This window comes from Curcuma longa, chromosome 3 (assembly GCF_044706935.1).
Source record: "Curcuma longa cultivar G26 ecotype Majalengka, Jawa Barat chromosome 3, ITB_CL_G26_1.1, whole genome shotgun sequence".
NCBI lineage: Eukaryota > Viridiplantae > Streptophyta > Magnoliopsida > Zingiberales > Zingiberaceae > Curcuma > Curcuma longa.
In genome coordinates this window covers 8,429,767-8,448,870 of record NC_133863.1, presented here as the reverse complement: position 1 = coordinate 8,448,870, position 19,104 = coordinate 8,429,767, and the positions used below count along the sequence as shown (strand labels likewise).

Here is a 19,104-nt window from a genome sequence, read left to right as displayed (position 1 = left end):
TGGAAAAGGTTAACATATTAAAGTGGAGAAGTATGATTTTCTTCTTATGGTCTTTTCCTCCTTGATTTAAATCTTGTAGTTAACGACACAGATTATACAAATTATGATAAATTTCACATTTACATTTCGAATGTAAATTGAAGTTAGATACATCTTTAACGAGAAAAAAAAGAGATAATGTAATTTAGCTAAAAAATGAAATTCATTTTCTTAGGTATATCATATATAGATACATAGTTCAAAATAGATGGTTTGATGACTTCTTTATCTTATAATTTCCGGTTTAGAAAACAATTTGCGATAAATTAAGAAATTATTATAATTGATTTTTCACGATCTTTTGGACCATGACCAAGGTTCAATATTAGATATTATATTATATATTATATCTTTTAATTAATTTTATATATTCAATCATAATTTTTAATATATATATATATAATTTTATTATTAAATAAATTATATTTTTAAATAAAGTTTATTTGATATATATATAAGTAAAATAATTTTTATAAATTTAATATTAAATAAATAAACTAAGACAAAGATAGAATAGTCTCCTATCGAATAATTTAAATCAAATATATTGTAAAATAAAAATACAATAGTCCAAAGCCAAAAAAAAAGTTAAAATAAAAAAAACTCAATAGAAGATAGAATAGTCCTTAGATTCAAGGTAAATAAATTAAAATTTTAAATTTATAATAGATTAATTAATATTAAATCATATTATTAATATTCTCAAAATATTATTAAATAAATATATATAATTTTAAATGTTTAAATAAAATAAAAATATATAATAAATCATCCATTCAAATCAACAATTGAATCATGGTTTCATTAGAGGCCAAACTTGTAATCAATCCATATAGAGATGAGTCAAGATAGCCTAACAGGTATGTTGAACTGCCATGTCAGATCTAATTATATATCTACAGTGATTGAATTATTAATGATTATAGACCCTTTTTCACTCTTGTAGTTTCATGTTCAAAGTTATCACAAAAGGTGGAAAATAAAATAAACCTTCTTGCGGTAATATTTTAAACCATTTATTTATTTTTCGTATACAATTTGATTGATCAAATATATAAAATGCGACTTGACTTGAGACGCCGCTTGTCTTCACCATCTACGACCGCAGCGGATCAACCTCGCTGTTGCCGGATTCGCCCTTCGCCAAGAGATCAACTTCCCGGCGGAGCGCTCCCTCCCTCCACCACCGCGCCGCTGACTCTGCCACGCTCGACGACCGCTCCCCAGCCAGCACTGCGCTCAAAACTTCATCCTTGAACTTGCCGATCACAAAAACCGCAACCGTGATAACGAACCCTAGTCCAACCATCCCACCCACGACCACACCAGAAGGAATTCCATCCTCACGCTTCCTCGTTCTCCGATGCCCGTTCGAATCCGCCGCCCGCTGTGGCGGCGGTACCGGATTGGGGCCGGCCAAACTCTTCCTGAAGTTCTCCAACTTGAACACCTCCAGCCCATTCAAGATCGCATCGTAGTACTCCGGTCTCGATCTAGGGTTCGGATGAAGCGCCACCCACAGATCCATTCGCTCGCTCCCCATGGCGATCACCACGTATTCCCTGTACGCTGGGACGCCGATTCCACCGCTCCAGGCGATTACGTCGGCGTACGTCTCCGCCGTCAGGTTGTTCAGGAAAATCTCGAACACCCTCTGGTTCGTTTTCGTGATTGGGTACTGGATCTCGCAGAAATGGAGGCGGACGAGGTAGTAGAAGCCGGCGTCGACGGGGAGAATCCAGGTGAGGTTGTAGTTCAAGTTGATTTGGGCATTTAGGCCCATCGATCTCGCCGTGGAGTAGACTTCCTCCGGCGCTGTGTAATTTGTGAGTCTGGAAGAGTACTCGATGCTCACGTTGGGATCTTTGGAGAAGCTGACCCCAAACGCCGCCCCCCTGATGTACAACGAGTCGTCTTCCCAGTAGCGGAACAAAGCGGGGTCTCTGGCGGGGGTGATCGCTTGCCCGCCGACGTTGAGCCTGTACATGGTCTCCAGAGCCTGGGCCGGATCGAACTCGAGCTCCACCGGATTCCCACCGTGGATGAGAAGAGGGCCCCTTTCAGAGCGGAAGATGTCGGGGATCGGAACGATCTCGATGCCGTTGACGAAGGCGAACGAGTTGTTGCGAGCTGCGGAAGGGGTGAAGGTGAGGTTTACACCGCCGGAGGAGACATTGAGGGAGAATTCGCGTACAACGTAGGGGAAATTTAAGGCTTCGGCGGCGAGGTAAGCGCTGAAGTCGTGGAGAAGTGTGTGGTCGCCGGCGGTGACGGAGAAGAAGGCGTCCGGGCCGGCATGGTGGGAGTAGTTGGAAGGGTAGAAGTGGAGGCGCAGGAATATGCGACCGGCGTCTGGGAGGGTGAAGGAGAAGGTGAATGGGGAGGTAAAGACGAGGGCGGTCAAGTAGGGGACTCGGGGGACGGAGGAAGCTTGCCGCTGGGCCGAGAAGCTCGTCGCACCAGAGGAGGAGATGGCGTACTTGGATCCGGAGGCGTCGCCGATCCAGGATCGCCCGTCGAGGTCGGAGTCCGGTCCGGAGGCGCCGCAGTTAAGGAGGATGGCGTCGCCGGGCGAATATGCGTCGGCGGCCGGAACGGCTAGGAACAGGACAAAAGAGGCGGAGATGAAGATCAGATGGATTTTCATGGGGAAAAATTGGAAATCTCGATCAAAATCGAATCTTTTTTATTCTGCTCAACTCCAAGAACACAAATAATTGAAACTTGGAGAAGAGATCGAGTAGATAACTTGGATTGGATCAGTGGCTGAGTGGCGTGCAGCTGCCGTTGACTGGGTCACTAGGTCCATTGTCGTCGTCCACTCGGAAAATGCTGTCAGTCAACGGTGCATGTCGGCATATACCATTTTCTTTTTTAAAATAATATTAATAGTATAATATAATTCTGTGTTATATAAAAAATGATCAAATGCTTTTTTATATATTCTGATTTGAATCATGTGATTAATATAGTCATCTAATATCAAAAATAAAGAGTATTTATAAATAATATTATTTACTTTATATTGTACAATTATAACAATAATAAAATAAAGTTATTTTAAATTTAAAAAGAATAAATTATTTTTTATGATAATAAAGATAAGTGACATCTTTGTTTATTATTTATCTCAAAGTGAAGGGTATTCTAGTAATTGCGATCTACTTTTCCAGGCCAGCCATCCACGTGGCAGACGCATCCGTCCAATGGATGCGTCCCCTCCCCTTCCGGACATTCTTTACGATTTGAAGCTTTCATGGACGTTGGATCTTCTCCATATGGATCATGAGCCGTCGAATTCTCGCGTGGGAGGCGATAAAAGGCTCCCGCTTTTAACTCCCTCCTCGAGAAGGCGAGGAGCAAGTGAACGATCGAGCAGAACAGTTGTCACAGAAGGAAGGATAACATCGCAAGCACCAATTCGATTCATCTGTAATCTCGGTGCCGTGCGATTTGTTGTATTTTGTTTCTTTGCATTGATTCGATTTCCTCATCGATGGATTCCCCCACAATTTTCCTCTGGTTTTTTTTTTTCCATCGGCAACCGTGAGAAGTGATTAAGATTCGATTAAATGGAAAAAGTCATCTTTGATCCAATACCTTTTAATCGACGTTGTAATGTTTTTGGTTATAGATGAATTCTTTTCCATGTGTTCGCTAATACGTGGGAGAAGGTTTTTAGGTTTTCGATGGGTCATAAACTTCAAATATGATCTGTTTTTCGTATGTTTGATCCGCTCGATTTATGTTTCCTTGGCAGATCTCTTAAGCAACGATGTCAGGAATCAATGTGCACGTTTTTGAAGCAGAAGGGATTAATGAGAAGATCCATGAGCACAAGGGGTCTTCGTCGTCGTCCTCATCGGATGCGGAAAATGACAACCCTAAATCAAAATTGTCGTGGAAGAGACGTTTGTTTGGGAGGAAGGCATCAGTGCACGCTGTACTTGGCGGAGGAAAATGTATGTACTCTTTGTCTTGTCACTACCAACTTACCAAATATACCTGCAATTTATGGAACATGCCGGGGATGGTTTTTTCTCGGATCATAGCTTCTCATTTGTACTTTTTAATCTATTTGTTATTGAGATTGTAGTATATTTTCCCCCTTTCTTCTCAGTTCGCTGAAGTGAATAATCGGTTTGCTATCGTTACTCTAGAAATTGCGCTGAAGTGAATAATCGGTTTGCTATCCTTTTGACTTCAACAGAAGAGTAGAAACCTTCTTCTTTGTTTTACTCTGTTAAACTTTGATAATCGGTCATCATAGATGAGATCATTTTATAAGATTTTGCAACAAGTTTCAGATTTGAATGTTATGCATATATTTCATTATCCAATTTCCTGTTGCTCCAAGTTGTAGTCATCAATATTCCGATTCCTACTAATTGCACATATGTTTTGGTAATTCAGAAGTCGTTTTCTAGGATCAATGTCTGGTAGTATCTCATGGATCTGGAACAATGAATGTCGATTCGATGACTAATTATGAGTTGATTTTGCTGTCAGCTGCTGATATCATTCTATGGAGAAACAAGCCAATATCAGGTGGAATAGTAGCCGGAGCGACTGTTATATGGCTTCTTTTTGAATGGATAGGCTATCATCTACTGGCCTTTATCTGCCACTTTCTTATACTTTCACTGACAGTGTGTTTCATTTGGTCTTTTGTAAGCAGGTAAAAGTCCACATTCTTTTGCAAGAATCTATTCATCAATAGAGTGGGGCTGTGTTGAAGTTTTTCTCTCCCTTACTAACTTTATCATGATTACAGACCACCAAAATTTCCAGAGGTCATTTTGTCTGAGGACATGCTTTTGTACATAGCTCGCAGTGTAACATCCAAAATAAACGTTGCTTTTGCGACTTATCTCTCTGTTGCCTCTGGAAATGATGTGAAGAAATTCTTTCAGGTATCCTCACCCGAATGCCCTCATTTCTTCCTCCATTGATTCTCTGAAGATCTTGAGATTTAAATTTGTTATCCAGGTAATTGGAGCTTTGTGGATCATTTCATTGGTTGGTAGCTGGTTCAGTTTCTGGACTCTTGTATACCTTGGTGAGTACCATTTATGTTTCATGTTAACTTGTTCAAGGTTTGCTCGAAATTGTAAAGATATTGAAAACTGAACATGAAAATCTGATGCAGTGTTTCTGATGCTGCATACTGCGCCTGTTCTCTACGAGAACTATGAAGTCCATGTCGATACCATGGCTGAGAAGGCACTCCTGGAATTCAACAAGCACTATGCAGCGTTCGACGAAAAGGTGCTCCGAAAAATTCCACGAGGGCCTTTTTCGGACAGAAAACAAGATTGAGATGGGAAAAATGTGGGATTTGGTTACCCTCTCCTACAACTTGAAGCCTAGTTATTACCATTTGAGCATGTTAGTGTGCTTGCTTAACTGGAAGCAGTACAGCAAGAGCTAATTTGCAAGTCTTACCAATTATTTCATTCTTCATTGTTATGCACATTGTGTTTGTACTGGTTTTCTTTTGGTTGATGTGTTTGCAATTGATACACTGGTATTTGAGCTTGTATTGGCCACCTACTCTACTGATTGAAATAACCTAAACATCCCTTGCAGCGCGATTCCTCTTCCCCTTCGTAGCATTTCCTTTTCTTCTTCCGCCCGAAATCGCAATCGGCGTGACTGCGTGAGGTCTCTCTCTGCCGCAACTGGCAACTCTCCCTTCTCCTTGAGCGATGACCATGGTGAATCGGTGATTCTCCGTCGTCGTTCTCTATGAAGCAAGCCGCCTACCGCCGTCACACTAGGGTTCGCGAACAAACGGACGTCCTCTCCTCTCCCCTGCCTACTCACGCCGCATCTCCCTTCCCTGTGATCGCCCTGACCATCACCGTCTTCGCGCTCTGGATCTCATTGTTCGCAGCCCAGAGATTTTCGCCTCCTTCGCCAGCGAGAAAGGGACCAAGGTGAGATCCTGTTTAATTTAGGTTTGTGTTGGAATTCTGAATTTGATGGAGCTTTCATTACAGATCGATTTGGGAGATCGATCGGTGAAGATTGTGATCGGAGGAATCGCGGCAGAGCGTGATTAGGGCTAAGCTAAATGCTAGGGCACGGATCATAAGTTTTCTTTGGATCGGCAGGGAGGAGGAAACGGAACTGGAATCTGAGTTGTATTAGGGTTCAAACTAAGGTAAGCTTTATTATGGTTAATTGAGTATGTTTGCTTAGAATTACTATTTTATTAGGTTGCTGATTTATTAGTTTCTTGGATTGATCTATTGGATGGTGATCTGATCGTGGGTGTTTGATTCGGTTTAGGGTTGATGCTCTATTAGATTCTTGTTTGGTTGGGATTAGTTCATGGCTATTGGGATATGTTGATGGATTGAATTTAGTTGTGGAATTGATCTGTTGATGTTAGAATTTTTAATTTTGTTGGATTGGTTGGTTGATGTTGAATTAGTTAGTTTAAGGGTTGGTGTTAAAAGCTTGATTCGGTCTTAATGTTACCATTTATTGGTTTGATCTATCGAGATAGGTTTGCCCTATTTTAGATTTGGTCGATATAATTCAAGACTTCAAGAATTTGATATGAAGAGCTGATCTTTAAGCATTTCTTAGATAATTGTTTACTTCTTAGATAATTCAAGACTTCAACTTATTTTTTATCAATTTGTTAAAAAAAATTTGGCCCACCCTTCGAAAGAATCCTGGCTCCGCCCATGCATATCATCACTGCATTACCCATACGGCCGCGTCCTCGGCCGTATCACCCATCCGGCTTTACTTCAACTGAATTGACCCTATGGCCCTTCCTTGATGCTGAAAGCCTTCGCCTCATGTGTCTATTAGCATGACGGACCGACCAAGCGCTCGACAGTGCCTTGGTACACTTCATCATGATCTCTGACAAACTCACGCCCCCATTAATTAATACTATCTCTCCTCTGCTTGCACAGATGATGACAATATAACACTTTACCGGCGATGGGACAGAAAACTTGATTGTTCCTGACACCTCATTGATCATGATAGGACATTTCTTAATAATGACGTGACATGTGCGCACGCTCATTTCCTTCTTAAAACGACCACTCCCCTCGGCAGGTATCTCTCTCGACCTCTCTCAACTTCTACTCTCTTTTACGCTCAAGCTCTTCTTGTACTGTTCATCTTCTTCCTCCCACCGTCCCTGACTTGAGTGTCGGAGTGGTCGCACCAGGGCACCCCTGGCCTTCCCACTGACGTTCTTTGTGTTCACAGATCCTTAAGCCCCTGAAGCTCTTCCTGTTCTCTGCCAGCTCCGACGAAGCTCCAAACGACCCTGAAGCTACCATCGCCCTCAGTTCCCCCTATTGTTCCGCTCTTACAGCGAGGAAGGTCCGATGACGTATCCAGAAGTATTTCTCAACCGAAACAATTCTTCATTGTTATGCACATTGTGTTTGTACTGGTTTTCTTTTGGTTGATGTGTTTGCAATTGATACAATGGTATTTGAGCTTGTATTGGCCACCTAGTCTACTGATAATAATAACCTAAACATATTGGCTTGAATTGAAAATTTCCATATCTAGTTGAGATTAGGGATTCCATGCAGGACGGTACGTGGAATAAAGCATCGACACAATTTGACCTCTCAGAGCATCTTCCTCCTCGCCCTCTCCGTCCAGAGAAACCAGAACGATGGTGGGAAGGCCGGTCACCTCCAGGACGACAGAAACCAGAACGATGGTATCTTCTCCACCGATGTCCGCCAAAGATTCGATCATCGCAGCCATCAGCCTCCTCGTCTTCTCCTTCTTGGATCTCCTCGATTTCTCCCTCTGCTACTTGTACCGCTTCCTCGACTCCGTTCTCGAGGAATCCCCCGTCGCGTGCTACTGCCGACGTGGGGGCGGCGGACGGGGATATTCGTCGGTGAGGCGGAGTCGGAAACTCTCCGTGGGAGGCGAAACCTATTCCGAGTGAGGTCGGGATTTGCTTGCGTCGGAGAAAAAGGGTACGGGAAAGAGGAGAAAGGCTGCGACGCGCGGTCCCCGCGGTGGTCGGACTGCAGCTGTGAGGCGTGCTTGTCTTGGCAGGAGAAGGCGAAGGAGGAGCTTCACCTGGTTGCGATGGATGTTTGTGGTGGTAAAATGCGAATCAATCTCTTCCGTTTTTGTTCTATTCTAAGCTTCTGAAAACTAACATGATGCCATTTACTTTCAAGATTGTTAATTTCTCAATCCTTTCTTCTAAGAGGAAATTTTAGGGGGAAAGTTCCTTCGTTTTCCCATTTCCCCTCCATGATTACACAGAAATGCTTCAGGATTGAGAACTTTTCTTTGATGTGCTTTCCTTTGCACTTTTGCAATTTACACATTCATTAGAACATTCACCCCTAGAAGACATTTTTAAGCTTTGTTTTCCTTCAAAAAAGGAAATCTTTTTTTTAAGGGAATTATTCAAACAAGAACTGTTCATCTTCTCCTTCAAAATGAAATTCACTTTGATTCCTTATATTTTCTTTAACTGGCATGTAATGTCCTATATATGCTGTAATATGTTCCTTTCAGTTCATACTTCATAAATTAACAGGTAGAAAAGAAGAGCACAAGTTTGATTCATTTGGAGGTTCACCAAAAGTTACTGATAATTCGGTTGAGAGTGTAGTTTTCATACATGGATTTTTATCTTCTTCTTCAATGTGGGTGGAGACAGTCTTCCCCAATCTCTCCCAAGTCGCAAAAGAAAGCTTCAGGATGATTGCAGTGGATCTCTTGGGTTTCGGCAGAAGCCCGAAGCCAACAAACTGCATGTACACTTTGAAAGACCACCTCCAAATGATCGAGAAATCAGTGCTCACACCATTGCAGCTGAATTCTTACCACATAGTTGCTCACTCGATGGGCTGCGTCATTGCACTGGCCCTGGCAGCAAGCAGCCCTGACTCCATTAAATCCATCACTTTGATTGCTCCAGTTATAAGCACTCAACGCTGAGTATCGCAAATCGAACATAGTTCCATGTTTTTTTTTACTCTTGATGGCTGGTTTTTTGCTTGCAGCCCTACTTTGAGTCATCTGAACCCGAAGCAAGTCACACTGCACTGAACAGACTAGCTGCAAGGAGAGTTTGGCCTCCGTTGCTGTTCGGGTCGGCAGTCATGTCATGGTATGAACACATCGGCCGAACTGTTTGCTTCTTTTTCTGCAGAAATCACTGGATGTGGGAGTGGATCATCAAGCTAGTCACAAGAAAAAGGTAACAAATTTCAACTTCACCGACCGGCGCGGCTCTCCAATTCATGCTGCTTCAGATGCTCATAGTTCTTGCTACACTGCTGCAGGGAGCTCAGCTTCTTGTTTACGGATTTAACTCGGCACACACATCATTCAGCTTGGCACACGATGCACAACGTGATATGCGGAGGAGCGAAATCGATGGACAGGTATTTGGAAGCAGTAAGAGAGGCTAAAATTCCAGTTAGAGTGATTCAAGGGGACATGGATCAGGTGGTTCCTCTGGAGTGTAGTTACAATCTGAAAGCAAAACTTCCGTTTGCAGAACTCCAAGTCGTGAGTGGTAGAGATCATTGTAGTGTTATTGTTGGTAGGGAAGAGAGTTTAACGAAGGAGCTGGAAGCGATTTGGTTCAGTTCCAGAACTGAACCATCGGTTCGGTCCGGTTCAATTTACCCTCCGGGCGGAACTAAACCCTAACCTTATTTTGCTCGCGTCTATATATATCGCCCATCTCAGCTGCATACCTCATGGCTTGTAAGAAAAACGCAGCTGGCCGACCTCCGCCGCAACGAGGTGTTCTTCTCCTTATCGACTATTTCCTCCCTATTTAACGCTCCATTTAGTGTTTCTCTCTTTCTTCGATCGATCTGCATGGTTTAATAGAATTTCTCAGTTTTGCCTATATTCCATCTTTTTTGATTTATTTTTTTCTCTTTTCGGCCGATCTAAGGTTTCTGATGGCCGTCCTGCTCGCCTTTGTCGACTTTTTAATTTGATGGTTGATTTGCTATCTCTCATAGAATGATCTATACCTTTGATAGTCTAACACCCTAAAGAAAAAGCAGATGCTTGTTGGATTCTCTTAAACAAGCTTCACGTTCACTTTAGGTATATCATTACTCATCGTTATTGGGTGAACCTTTGCAGATTATATTTTTTTTCATTGCATAAGGTTCAAGAAATAATGAGACATTAATTTTGGTAAATTATTTGAAACATTGCACTTACAATTTCTGCGCATCTTTTCCTTTTCGCTTTGATTAATTTTTGTTCGAGTTGTTGATATATCATTAATCGCTGTCCTTTTTCCTGAATTTGAAAGATCTACTGAATCAGAGTGAATATGAAGATTGTTTTATAATTTTTTTTAATTCGAAATTGATAACCAATATGATGGTTACATTATCTCGAGGATCTCTCTGTTTCAATAAAAAGATTGTTTATTAGCTTGTAATTTCTTCTTTTTTGCTCTGAATCACTTGTATGTCGAGATGATGATGGATTTTTTTCTTCTTATAATTTGATGACCGGTATGATGGTTATATTGGCATTAGCTCCATCTGATCTGTTCTACCCGGCTTTGTTTGTTTGATTACAATTGGCGATTTAATGATAATTTACTATTTTTAAATTTTATGATGGTTACATTTTAGATCAAATCGCTCAAGACCCTAAAGAAAAAGCAGTTGCTTGTTGGTATTCTCCTAAACAAGTTTCACGTTCACTTTAGGCATATCACGCTCATTGTTATTGGGTGAACCTATGCAGATTATTTTCCCATGGCATTTGGTTCAAGAAATAATGAAAAATAATATGTTAATTGCTCTGAATTTTTTATTTTTTTTGTCATTGAAGTTTGTAAATGCATTAAATGCTCGTGATTAAGTTATAATTGAGAAATGATATATATATGAAATAAAATATGAGTTTAGAGATATAAGACGATGCTTGACGCTTGTTGATTGTGAGTAGAGCTTAATTTTTAAGTTTCAAAATTTCTAGCATTTACTTATTAAAAATAATGACAATTGCAAAATTAATAAAAAATTAAGAAAACTTTAAAAATTAATACTATGAAATTATAAGTAAAATAAAATAATTTTCTTGTTAATATTTATGTTCTTAACTCTAATATAAAATATTATAGAAGTGAAAAAAATATTGAGTAAAAAATAAAAGGATATTTTTTTATTATTGTTTTAGTTAGAAGTGTGTTCTTTATTTTTAAATATTAAAATGGCATTCTATTGTATTTTTTATATTTTAATACTGTTATAAAAGTAAAATATTACTTCTATAATATAAGAAAAATTATTTTAATTTATTAAAATATTTTTTTATAAATTTCATAAAATTATTTTAGTTTTATTAAAATCATTTAAAAATAGTTATGATTATAATTAATATAAGTGTAATGGTTATGCTATAGATGTATGAAATAGCTGTCATAATGTTATAACACCTTTACTATAATTGCTATAATGTTAAGTATAATATAGTTACTATAATAATTTTGAAATTATTTTGATTTAGATAAAATAATTTTGATCAATTTTAAAAAAATTAATTAAATTTATTTATATTTGTGACAAAATAATAATAATAAAAGTGTTCTTTTAATTTTTACCTAAATATTTATATTTGATTCTAAGTATGTTGAGATCAATCTAAGGCATATATATATAGACATAATAAGATAATCTTGTTTAACCGACTTTTCTACGTTGAGATCAATAATCTAAGGCATATAGATAATCTTGTTTAATCTATTTTTTGTGTAAGACATTAGCTGTATTAAATTGAAATGTTAGGACATCGTTTAACTAAGATTATATAGCCAAAAATTAAAAGGGACGTTTCTTTTAATTACAATAGTCGAAGGGTTTTTTTTTAAATTAATTATCAAAAGAACATCTCCCATATATATATATATTTTTTCTGAAACTATCTTTATATTTATTATTATTGTAATATCAATGATTTTATATTTGTTATAACATGGATACTTCAACTTTTTATTCACACTAATAAATTATATTATAGCAATATAAATAAAATATAAATTTTTGTTTTTAATTAATATTGATCATAATAGTATTTTAACTTTTATCAACATTAATAATACTGTGTTATATCAATTATAATTCATACTCCTGAAATATAATATGAACACTTCATATTTGATTATTGCAAGTCAACATAATATTATAGTAATTATAAATCATAGCTGTTATAATATAAATAATTTAATTTAATTAATACGAGTTAATATTATATTGTAGTCATTATTAAAATAATTATAAAATTATAATAAAATAATATAAAAAATAAATACTTTTGAAAAGTAAAATATATAGAGGTGAATAAAGCAACACCCTTTTAATAATAAATGAAAAAAAGCGCTCCTATATAATTTTAATAAAAATTGATGCCCTTTTATTTTATTTTTGCCATTGTATATATATAATCATTTAAATATATTTAATATTTCATTATTCTTTAAATAAACTATATGGATTAAGTAAAGATTAATTTCTTTTATCTCATGTTGAAAATAGATTAATATTTGTTTGGTACGATTAAAACTTGTATAAAATTGTTTGGTGATTATAACTGTCATAGTAAATTAAAAATATTTAGTTTTATTCTTGACACAACTGAAGCTTAGGTTGTGCCGGACCCAATCTGAACACGTGTACCACACCAGTCGCCAGGTGGATCGATCTAATTCTAATTCTAGGCATGATATTTGCTGACTGTGCAACATGCCAAGTAGACTGTGTGTTCCAATTAAAGTTCATATTCATTTCAAATTTGCCCCCTAAAATTGAGGAAACCTAACTCTCAGAAGCTGTAGCTGTAGCCCCCAGTCACAACGGTAACCTTATCGCCGCTTTTAATTCTAAATCCTCTTTGAATTCGCCAGTTTTGGACTAAATTGATGTTGCAATTGATTGCTTCCATCTCTGATTGCTGAGGCGATTCTAAGGTGTTTATGCACGCGATTCAATCCATTATTCGTCGTCCACTGCGATCCCAGAGGTGATCTCCTTCTCCTTCTCCTTCCCTCTATTCGATCTGATTTATTGGTTCTAAAGTTCTAAATCGGTTGTTTTTTTTTACTTTCTTTTATGAATTTATATACTGCATGCCACTCTTTCGATCATCTTCCGCCGGTCGGTTAACATCGTTGATTCAACACGATTTGTCTCGCTGCTGCTCCTGTTGCTTTCCTCCACTGATGCCAAGTTTGCTCCCGAGGTATCGTAAGCGTCTTGATGCATAACCTGGAGTTCATCCGACTCCGAAATCCTAAGTGAACTATCGCTTCCACTGCATCATTGACCATCCAGACAATCCCGTCCTCCATCAGGACGGCGTGGTCGTTCCAATGAATTGAGCGCACGATTTCTTTTTTCCAAAAAAAAAAAGGAGAAGAAATTCTTAACATTTTGGGCCAGGAATTTGTTTGCTCATCTGCGACACTTCAGATCTTGGGTTTTGAAAAAAAAGCATTTATTGTGGAAAATTAGGTTTTCAGCACCTTATAAATTTTCTTTGTGGTATTGGAGTCATCCTACAGTTACTTTTGGACTGATCTTACTCTTTTTCTTTAAGGAATGAGAATCTTTTAACAATACACTTTTTTGGCCAAGGTTTAAATTAAGTTTCTTTTTTCTTTTTTGGTGTGTGTGTGTGAGTGTGTTAAATAAAGTGCTGTTGTACACATCTATCCATGTTGAATGAGTTTCAATCTGTTACTTGGGCTTTGGAATCACGGGAAAATTTTGGTGCTATTTTTGTTTCAATCTTAGCTTATTATTTGTGGGTTTTAATTCTGTTATTGGAGCTTACTTTTATGATTGATCAGGGATTCTGAAGCTAATAGCTAGGAGCAGGAATTGTGAAACTCTTAAATATGAGAAAGTTCTTTCCTTTTTCTCTAAGATCATCTACACCTAGTACAGCACCTAGTACAGCTCCTCCTGCACCGAACAAGGATGCAAAAGATCCAGCTTATGGCGATGTTCGTGATGCTTCCCAATCTCCCAAGGAAATTCTTAAGCCATGCAACCAGTGCTTGGATAATGAGGGTTCCTCAACGCCACATCTCCAAAGGAGTCTTTCATTCTCCTCGGTCATGACTAGGCGTGGTAAAGATGGAAACTTGAGATTTTTGAGTGACACCTTCAATTCACCAACCAACTCTGCGGGCACTGCAAACCACATTTGCAAGTGTCCTAATCAGTAAGCATCCATAATGCAACAAAGTTTATTATGGTGCCTTTGGTTATCCTATTATTTCCATGTTCTTTTAGTTGGTGACTAATGCCTTCGGCTACTATAGAAACCAATTACCATTTGAATTTGCATTATTTCGCTCTAGTTCGATTCTCTTTTAGCTTTTTCCCATTTTAAATTGCAAATGTAGGATAACATTCAGTGTCAGATCATATCTAAAATTCAGCTAAGATAAACAGATTTGTCTAAGCTAAAAAAATGTCTTTGATCTACCTGATTTCCATGCCTTGTCACTAGTTCCATCTAAATAAGCTTGCCTTGTCCCTTATTTATCCTATTGCTGCTGTAGAATATTCATGCTGCCACATCTCAAAGTTTATATTTCATTCATTTTCTCCTATATGAATAAATAGAAATTCTTATTGTTTGTCTTGTTCTAAATGGTTTTGATTTTTTTTCTTTCCATTATCAAAATGGGTGTTAGTTTGCACATTTCTGCTAGAATATACTGTTTTGCTTGTCTTTCTTTGTTTAGCATTTACATAAATTGCACATTTGAGTCACAAAACACCCCTTGATTGTTGTTATATTCTCAGTTTATACTTGCATTTCATTAATTGGCATTGATTCTCCTTGTGTTAATCAATACCATGTGCCTGTTTCTATCTTTATAATATCGTGTGCTTGTTTCCTGACAGCTGCCAATTGTCAACATCGGAAAGATTTTCAAGAGAAAATAGAGGCAGTTTGGCTTCCATCCATGATATAGGGTTTGATTCTTCAGGTTCAAGAGAACAGTTTGTAGCAGGGGATTCTCTGTGCAGTTCACCCATTCCATCAAGACGCAGAGAAGGTCACTCTAGGACTCGAAGCAAAAATGAATTTGATGGCTTTGCAGATGGAGAATATCAAGTAGGCAAATCCAGTCATGGTTACACTAGCTACTCATCTGGCACTGAATTTGACGACTGTTTGGTGGACAAGAAAATGCTCCCAAGTCCAGGAAAGCCATCAAGATTTCGACACCTGAGATCATCTTTACTCTCATGTGATAAAGAGAACATGAGGAACTACTCGTTCAGGGAGACAAGTCCCATTCCTCATCATTCTACTCAAGATTGGACAAATGATGATTTTAAGCTAGCTTCCCCTTCTAGGCAGACCAGGAATGCTGAGAAACTTCGCCATGCTTTTTCTGCAAACTTTATTAAAACACAAGATTATGACTCTAGAACAACTACTTCAATAGAGGAGCTGCATGATGAGATGTCACAACCATCCTTGTCTTCAAACTGCTTTTCTGAATTGCATGTTCCTGAAACCACTTCCTATGAGGATGTAAAGGACTATTGCACAGATGAACTACTTAATGTTCAGGGACAGAAAGGTTTACTTGGAAATGCAATTACAGATGCTAGGTTTATTGACATAATTAGTAACAACACACAGGAAGACACCACAGATGAGGAATTGCAAATGAAAGTGAAAGAGTTGGAAGAGAAGTTTATGCTTCTTTCAGATGAAACTCCTGAAACACTGATTTGTCGGGCTAAGAACTTAAACTTAACAGCTGTGCTTCAAATAATTCATAATATCAATGAAGAGAGAAAGTGTTTGACACTTGAGCTTTCATCACAAATCAAATCTAGGCTTTTAGAGAGACACTCTGCAGAAGAAAGATTTAGACAGTGGAAAGCTGAATTGGGTACTAGAACAAGGCGGCTTGAGAAAGAGAAGACTGATATGCAATCAAGTCTGGAAAAAGAATTTGATCAAAGAGAAAATGACTGGTTGCTGACGTTTGCAAAATTTGAGGCTGAAGAGCAGAGGCTAAGAGATCGTGTTAGAGAACTTGCTGAGCAAAATGTGTCACTTCAAAGAGAAATTTCCTTACTCAAGACCAGTGAAGTAGATGCTCAGAGTAGGATAATGAACTCAGAGAGGCAAATTAACGAAATGACTGCTAGTTTGGAAGGCATGAGAATAGGGAATGCTGACCTTCTGCAGTCCTTGTCAGAGTTGCAGGGCAAACACAGAGGAGCTGAAGAGGATCTTGATCATCTTAGGGGATGCTACAAGGAAAAGCAGGACGAGAATAAAGAGCTTCAGAAAGCAGTCGTAAAGCTGCAAAGAATATGCAGTGAACAAGAGAGAACAATGAGTGGGCTGAGACAAGGACTTAACGAGGAGTTGTGTAAGAAAGCAATAGAAAATGGTGATGAAATAGTTAGGTTGAAGATGGAGCAATTGCGGCTAACAGGAATTGAGCAAATGCTGCGAAAAGAAATTGAATCCTCCAGGCTTGAAATAGAGTCTATTAGGCATGAAAATATTTCTCTCTTAGATCGTTTTCAGATCACCAATAATTGTTATGGCTATTCATTTTTCAAACTTGACCAAGAACTCCATTCCCGAGTAGAATCTTTGCAGATGCATGGACTTTCATTACTCGACAATATTAGCTGTTTCTTAGGTGAACTGTTAGAATTTATAAAATGCAAGAGGTATGATCAAGTAGCTAGCATGAATTTTGAGAGAATTCCAGTTGATGATTTCAGTCTGAAGTATCATACTTTAAAGCGAGGTATTGAGAACTTGAGAAGAAACTTACAGGCAACAATGGTCTCATTAGATGACAAGTCAAATCTCGAAGAATTACAAAGGCAGACTATGGAACAAAGTAAAATGAAACGTTTGAAGTGTCAGGTGACAGAGGTAAATCTCACTTTCTGTAATAAACATAACTTGATCCCGTATAAAAAATAAGCATTATCTCAAAAGAACAATAACTATTTACTTTTTCCTATTCCTTGAATGTTTTATTTTAAAATTCTCCTTGAATGTTCAGTTCTCCTTTATAGTTCTTTAAGGGACAATAGTCCCCCACCTTCATAATATTGTTCAGCATGTTATTTTGAAGTGTGCTTTACTTGTATAGGATGAAATGTTGTTAAACATAAGGGCAGAAGCCATACTATCAAGACTACTGAAAGAGAATCTGTTTTCTCGAGAATTGGAATATGAACAACTACAAGCTGATTTTGCAAATTCTATAAGAGCTCGTGATGTCCTGCAAAATGCTAATCAGAGACTTCAGGATGAGGTTTCTTGTCTTTCCCACAAGATGAAGGATTTGGAGCTTCAGGTGATCATATACATGCCAAAAGTTATACTGTTAAACTACTACTAGCCTGATAATTTTAAAAAATTGGAAATGCATGGATAGCACACTAATATAATTATCTGTGTCTTACCATTTCGTAACAAAATATATCCATTTATTATCCAGTACTATGGTTTCTTGTAGTATATTGTGTCACTGGACATTCAACCATATTGTATACATATGCATTTATGTTCTATATAGTCTAGGAATATGTTTTATCACTGGACAATGAATCTGCGATACAGTTCTGATGGTATTCTGACAGGAATTGTACTGTACTTAATTCTGTCAATTTATTTCTGTCTATAATTGGAGATAAAACTCTAGTCTGTCTTTATTAACTAAACCTACAATTGCATGTTCCTAGTTCCATGCATTAGTGACATAAAGGCGGCAATGTGACATTTAAATTCAATATATGATATGATTTTAAACCCAATTAAAGTGTGAGAGATGCTAATTTGACCATCTTAGGTTGGAAAGTGCTTAAAAATCCAATTTTTATTCATATATCACGCACAAGCTGGTCTACAAAAGTTTAAGATTGGGGAGGAAAAGTAAAATCAAGGGATATTATAAGAAAACTAAGGTGTGATTTGTTACGAAAAAAGAAATTACACTCAAGGAGTGTAATTTGGTGAAATGCTTTATATAAATTACTAGTAAATAGTTTCCTTTCACCAATATCAATTTGTTCAGTTGATGCTCCTTAATTCTGCTTCATGAAGCCTTGTCTCAACTTATTTGTTTATGATTCAACAAATATCAATTATCATATCCATATTGATCGCAGATGCTAAAGAAAGACGAGACAATTGCACAGCTGCATCAGGAGATTCAGACTTCCATGACAGACCTAAATGCTGTTCAAAGCATGCTCCAAACCTTGTCCACTGAAAAGAACGAAGTGTGGGAGGAAGTGAAGAGGTTGAGAAAGACCAACATGGTTTTGGAGAATGAGATTGTCAGTCTCAGGAAGAAGATTGAGAGCCTTGACGAAGACATACTTCTTAAAGAGGGACAAATTTGCATTCTAAAAGACAGCATGGAAAAACCATATGATACCCTCTACAGTACAAAAGGAATGAAAGAATTCATCCTCGAATGATCTGTATTCAAGAATATTTCTGCTCTATTTGTAAGTACGTTCTTCATGTCTCTTCTTTTTAAGATGCAGTCTCGCCTATCTTTTCTCCTGCGACTCTAGATAATGAAATCATACACTATTATCTTCTCCCAACCAATTGGATTGTCTTGAATCATGCATGAATTGGGATAAGTTTGTTCCTTGCAATTAATCTGTTTCCTAAAGTAGAATGCCTATATTTATCAATGAATCATGCATGGTTTGAAATCTTGTATCATGTTAGGTGATACAAGATTTAGATATAAATCCAAAAACTAGCTTGACGAACCTCCAACTACTTTTAGTCATGGTCCAGCAAAAAATATATATTTGGACGACTTCACCTATATAAAATGCTATATAAGCTGCGGTTAAAGTTGCAAAACTAAAAGCTTAAATACCATTTTTAAGATAACCCAGAAGGCATGATAAAATAACCCAGAAGGCATGATAGTAAGTACTAAGATAACAAAACTAGAACAACTACTAATCCATCAACTAATCTTTCTGCAAAGTAGAAAATTAAGAGATAAAGGTTTTGTGAAATCTT

The 19,104-nt window shown here is 37.7% G+C and overlaps 4 protein-coding genes and 3 non-coding genes across 7 annotated transcripts; 6 read left to right on the top strand and 1 right to left on the bottom strand.

Moving 5' to 3' along the window:
* Positions 1-1,030: 1,030 nt before the first annotated feature.
* On the bottom strand, positions 1,031-2,733 carry LOC141823964 (receptor-like protein kinase FERONIA). Its single transcript, XM_074711177.1, has one exon. It carries the CDS (start codon positions 2,684-2,686, stop codon positions 1,136-1,138), a length of 1,551 nt encoding a protein of 516 aa, XP_074567278.1. The 5' UTR covers positions 2,687-2,733; the 3' UTR covers positions 1,031-1,135.
* Positions 2,734-3,814: 1,081 nt separating this feature from the next.
* On the top strand, positions 3,815-5,358 carry LOC141825378 (reticulon-like protein B2). Its single transcript, XM_074712761.1, has 5 exons — positions 3,815-4,001; positions 4,549-4,717; positions 4,814-4,952; positions 5,029-5,098; positions 5,189-5,358. Exons 1-5 carry the CDS (start codon positions 3,815-3,817, stop codon positions 5,356-5,358), a joined length of 735 nt encoding a protein of 244 aa, XP_074568862.1.
* A 2,317-nt stretch (positions 5,359-7,675) lies between these two features.
* Positions 7,676-10,839, top strand: LOC141825007 (putative lysophospholipase BODYGUARD 4). Its single transcript, XM_074712370.1, is given in 5 exon segments — positions 7,676-7,903; positions 7,906-8,146; positions 8,594-8,976; positions 9,063-9,259; positions 9,345-10,839. Coding segments are annotated over 5 exon segments (1,398 nt in total). The 5' UTR covers positions 7,676-7,699; the 3' UTR covers positions 9,718-10,839.
* Positions 10,076-10,215, top strand: LOC141825775 (small nucleolar RNA snoR74). The gene has a single exon (XR_012601530.1). It is a non-coding gene; the product is annotated as a small nucleolar RNA snoR74 (small nucleolar RNA).
* Positions 10,505-10,590, top strand: LOC141825769 (small nucleolar RNA Z102/R77). Its single transcript, XR_012601525.1, has one exon. It is a non-coding gene; the product is annotated as a small nucleolar RNA Z102/R77 (small nucleolar RNA).
* On the top strand, positions 10,697-10,832 carry LOC141825776 (small nucleolar RNA snoR74). Its single transcript, XR_012601531.1, has one exon. It is a non-coding gene; the product is annotated as a small nucleolar RNA snoR74 (small nucleolar RNA).
* A 3,100-nt stretch (positions 10,840-13,939) lies between the features above and the next one.
* Positions 13,940-18,564, top strand: LOC141824173 (uncharacterized). The gene is made up of 4 exons (XM_074711417.1): positions 13,940-14,268; positions 14,961-16,977; positions 17,201-17,407; positions 18,222-18,564. Exons 1-4 carry the CDS (start codon positions 13,940-13,942, stop codon positions 18,534-18,536), a joined length of 2,868 nt encoding a protein of 955 aa, XP_074567518.1. The 3' UTR covers positions 18,537-18,564.
* Positions 18,565-19,104: the final 540 nt, after the last annotated feature.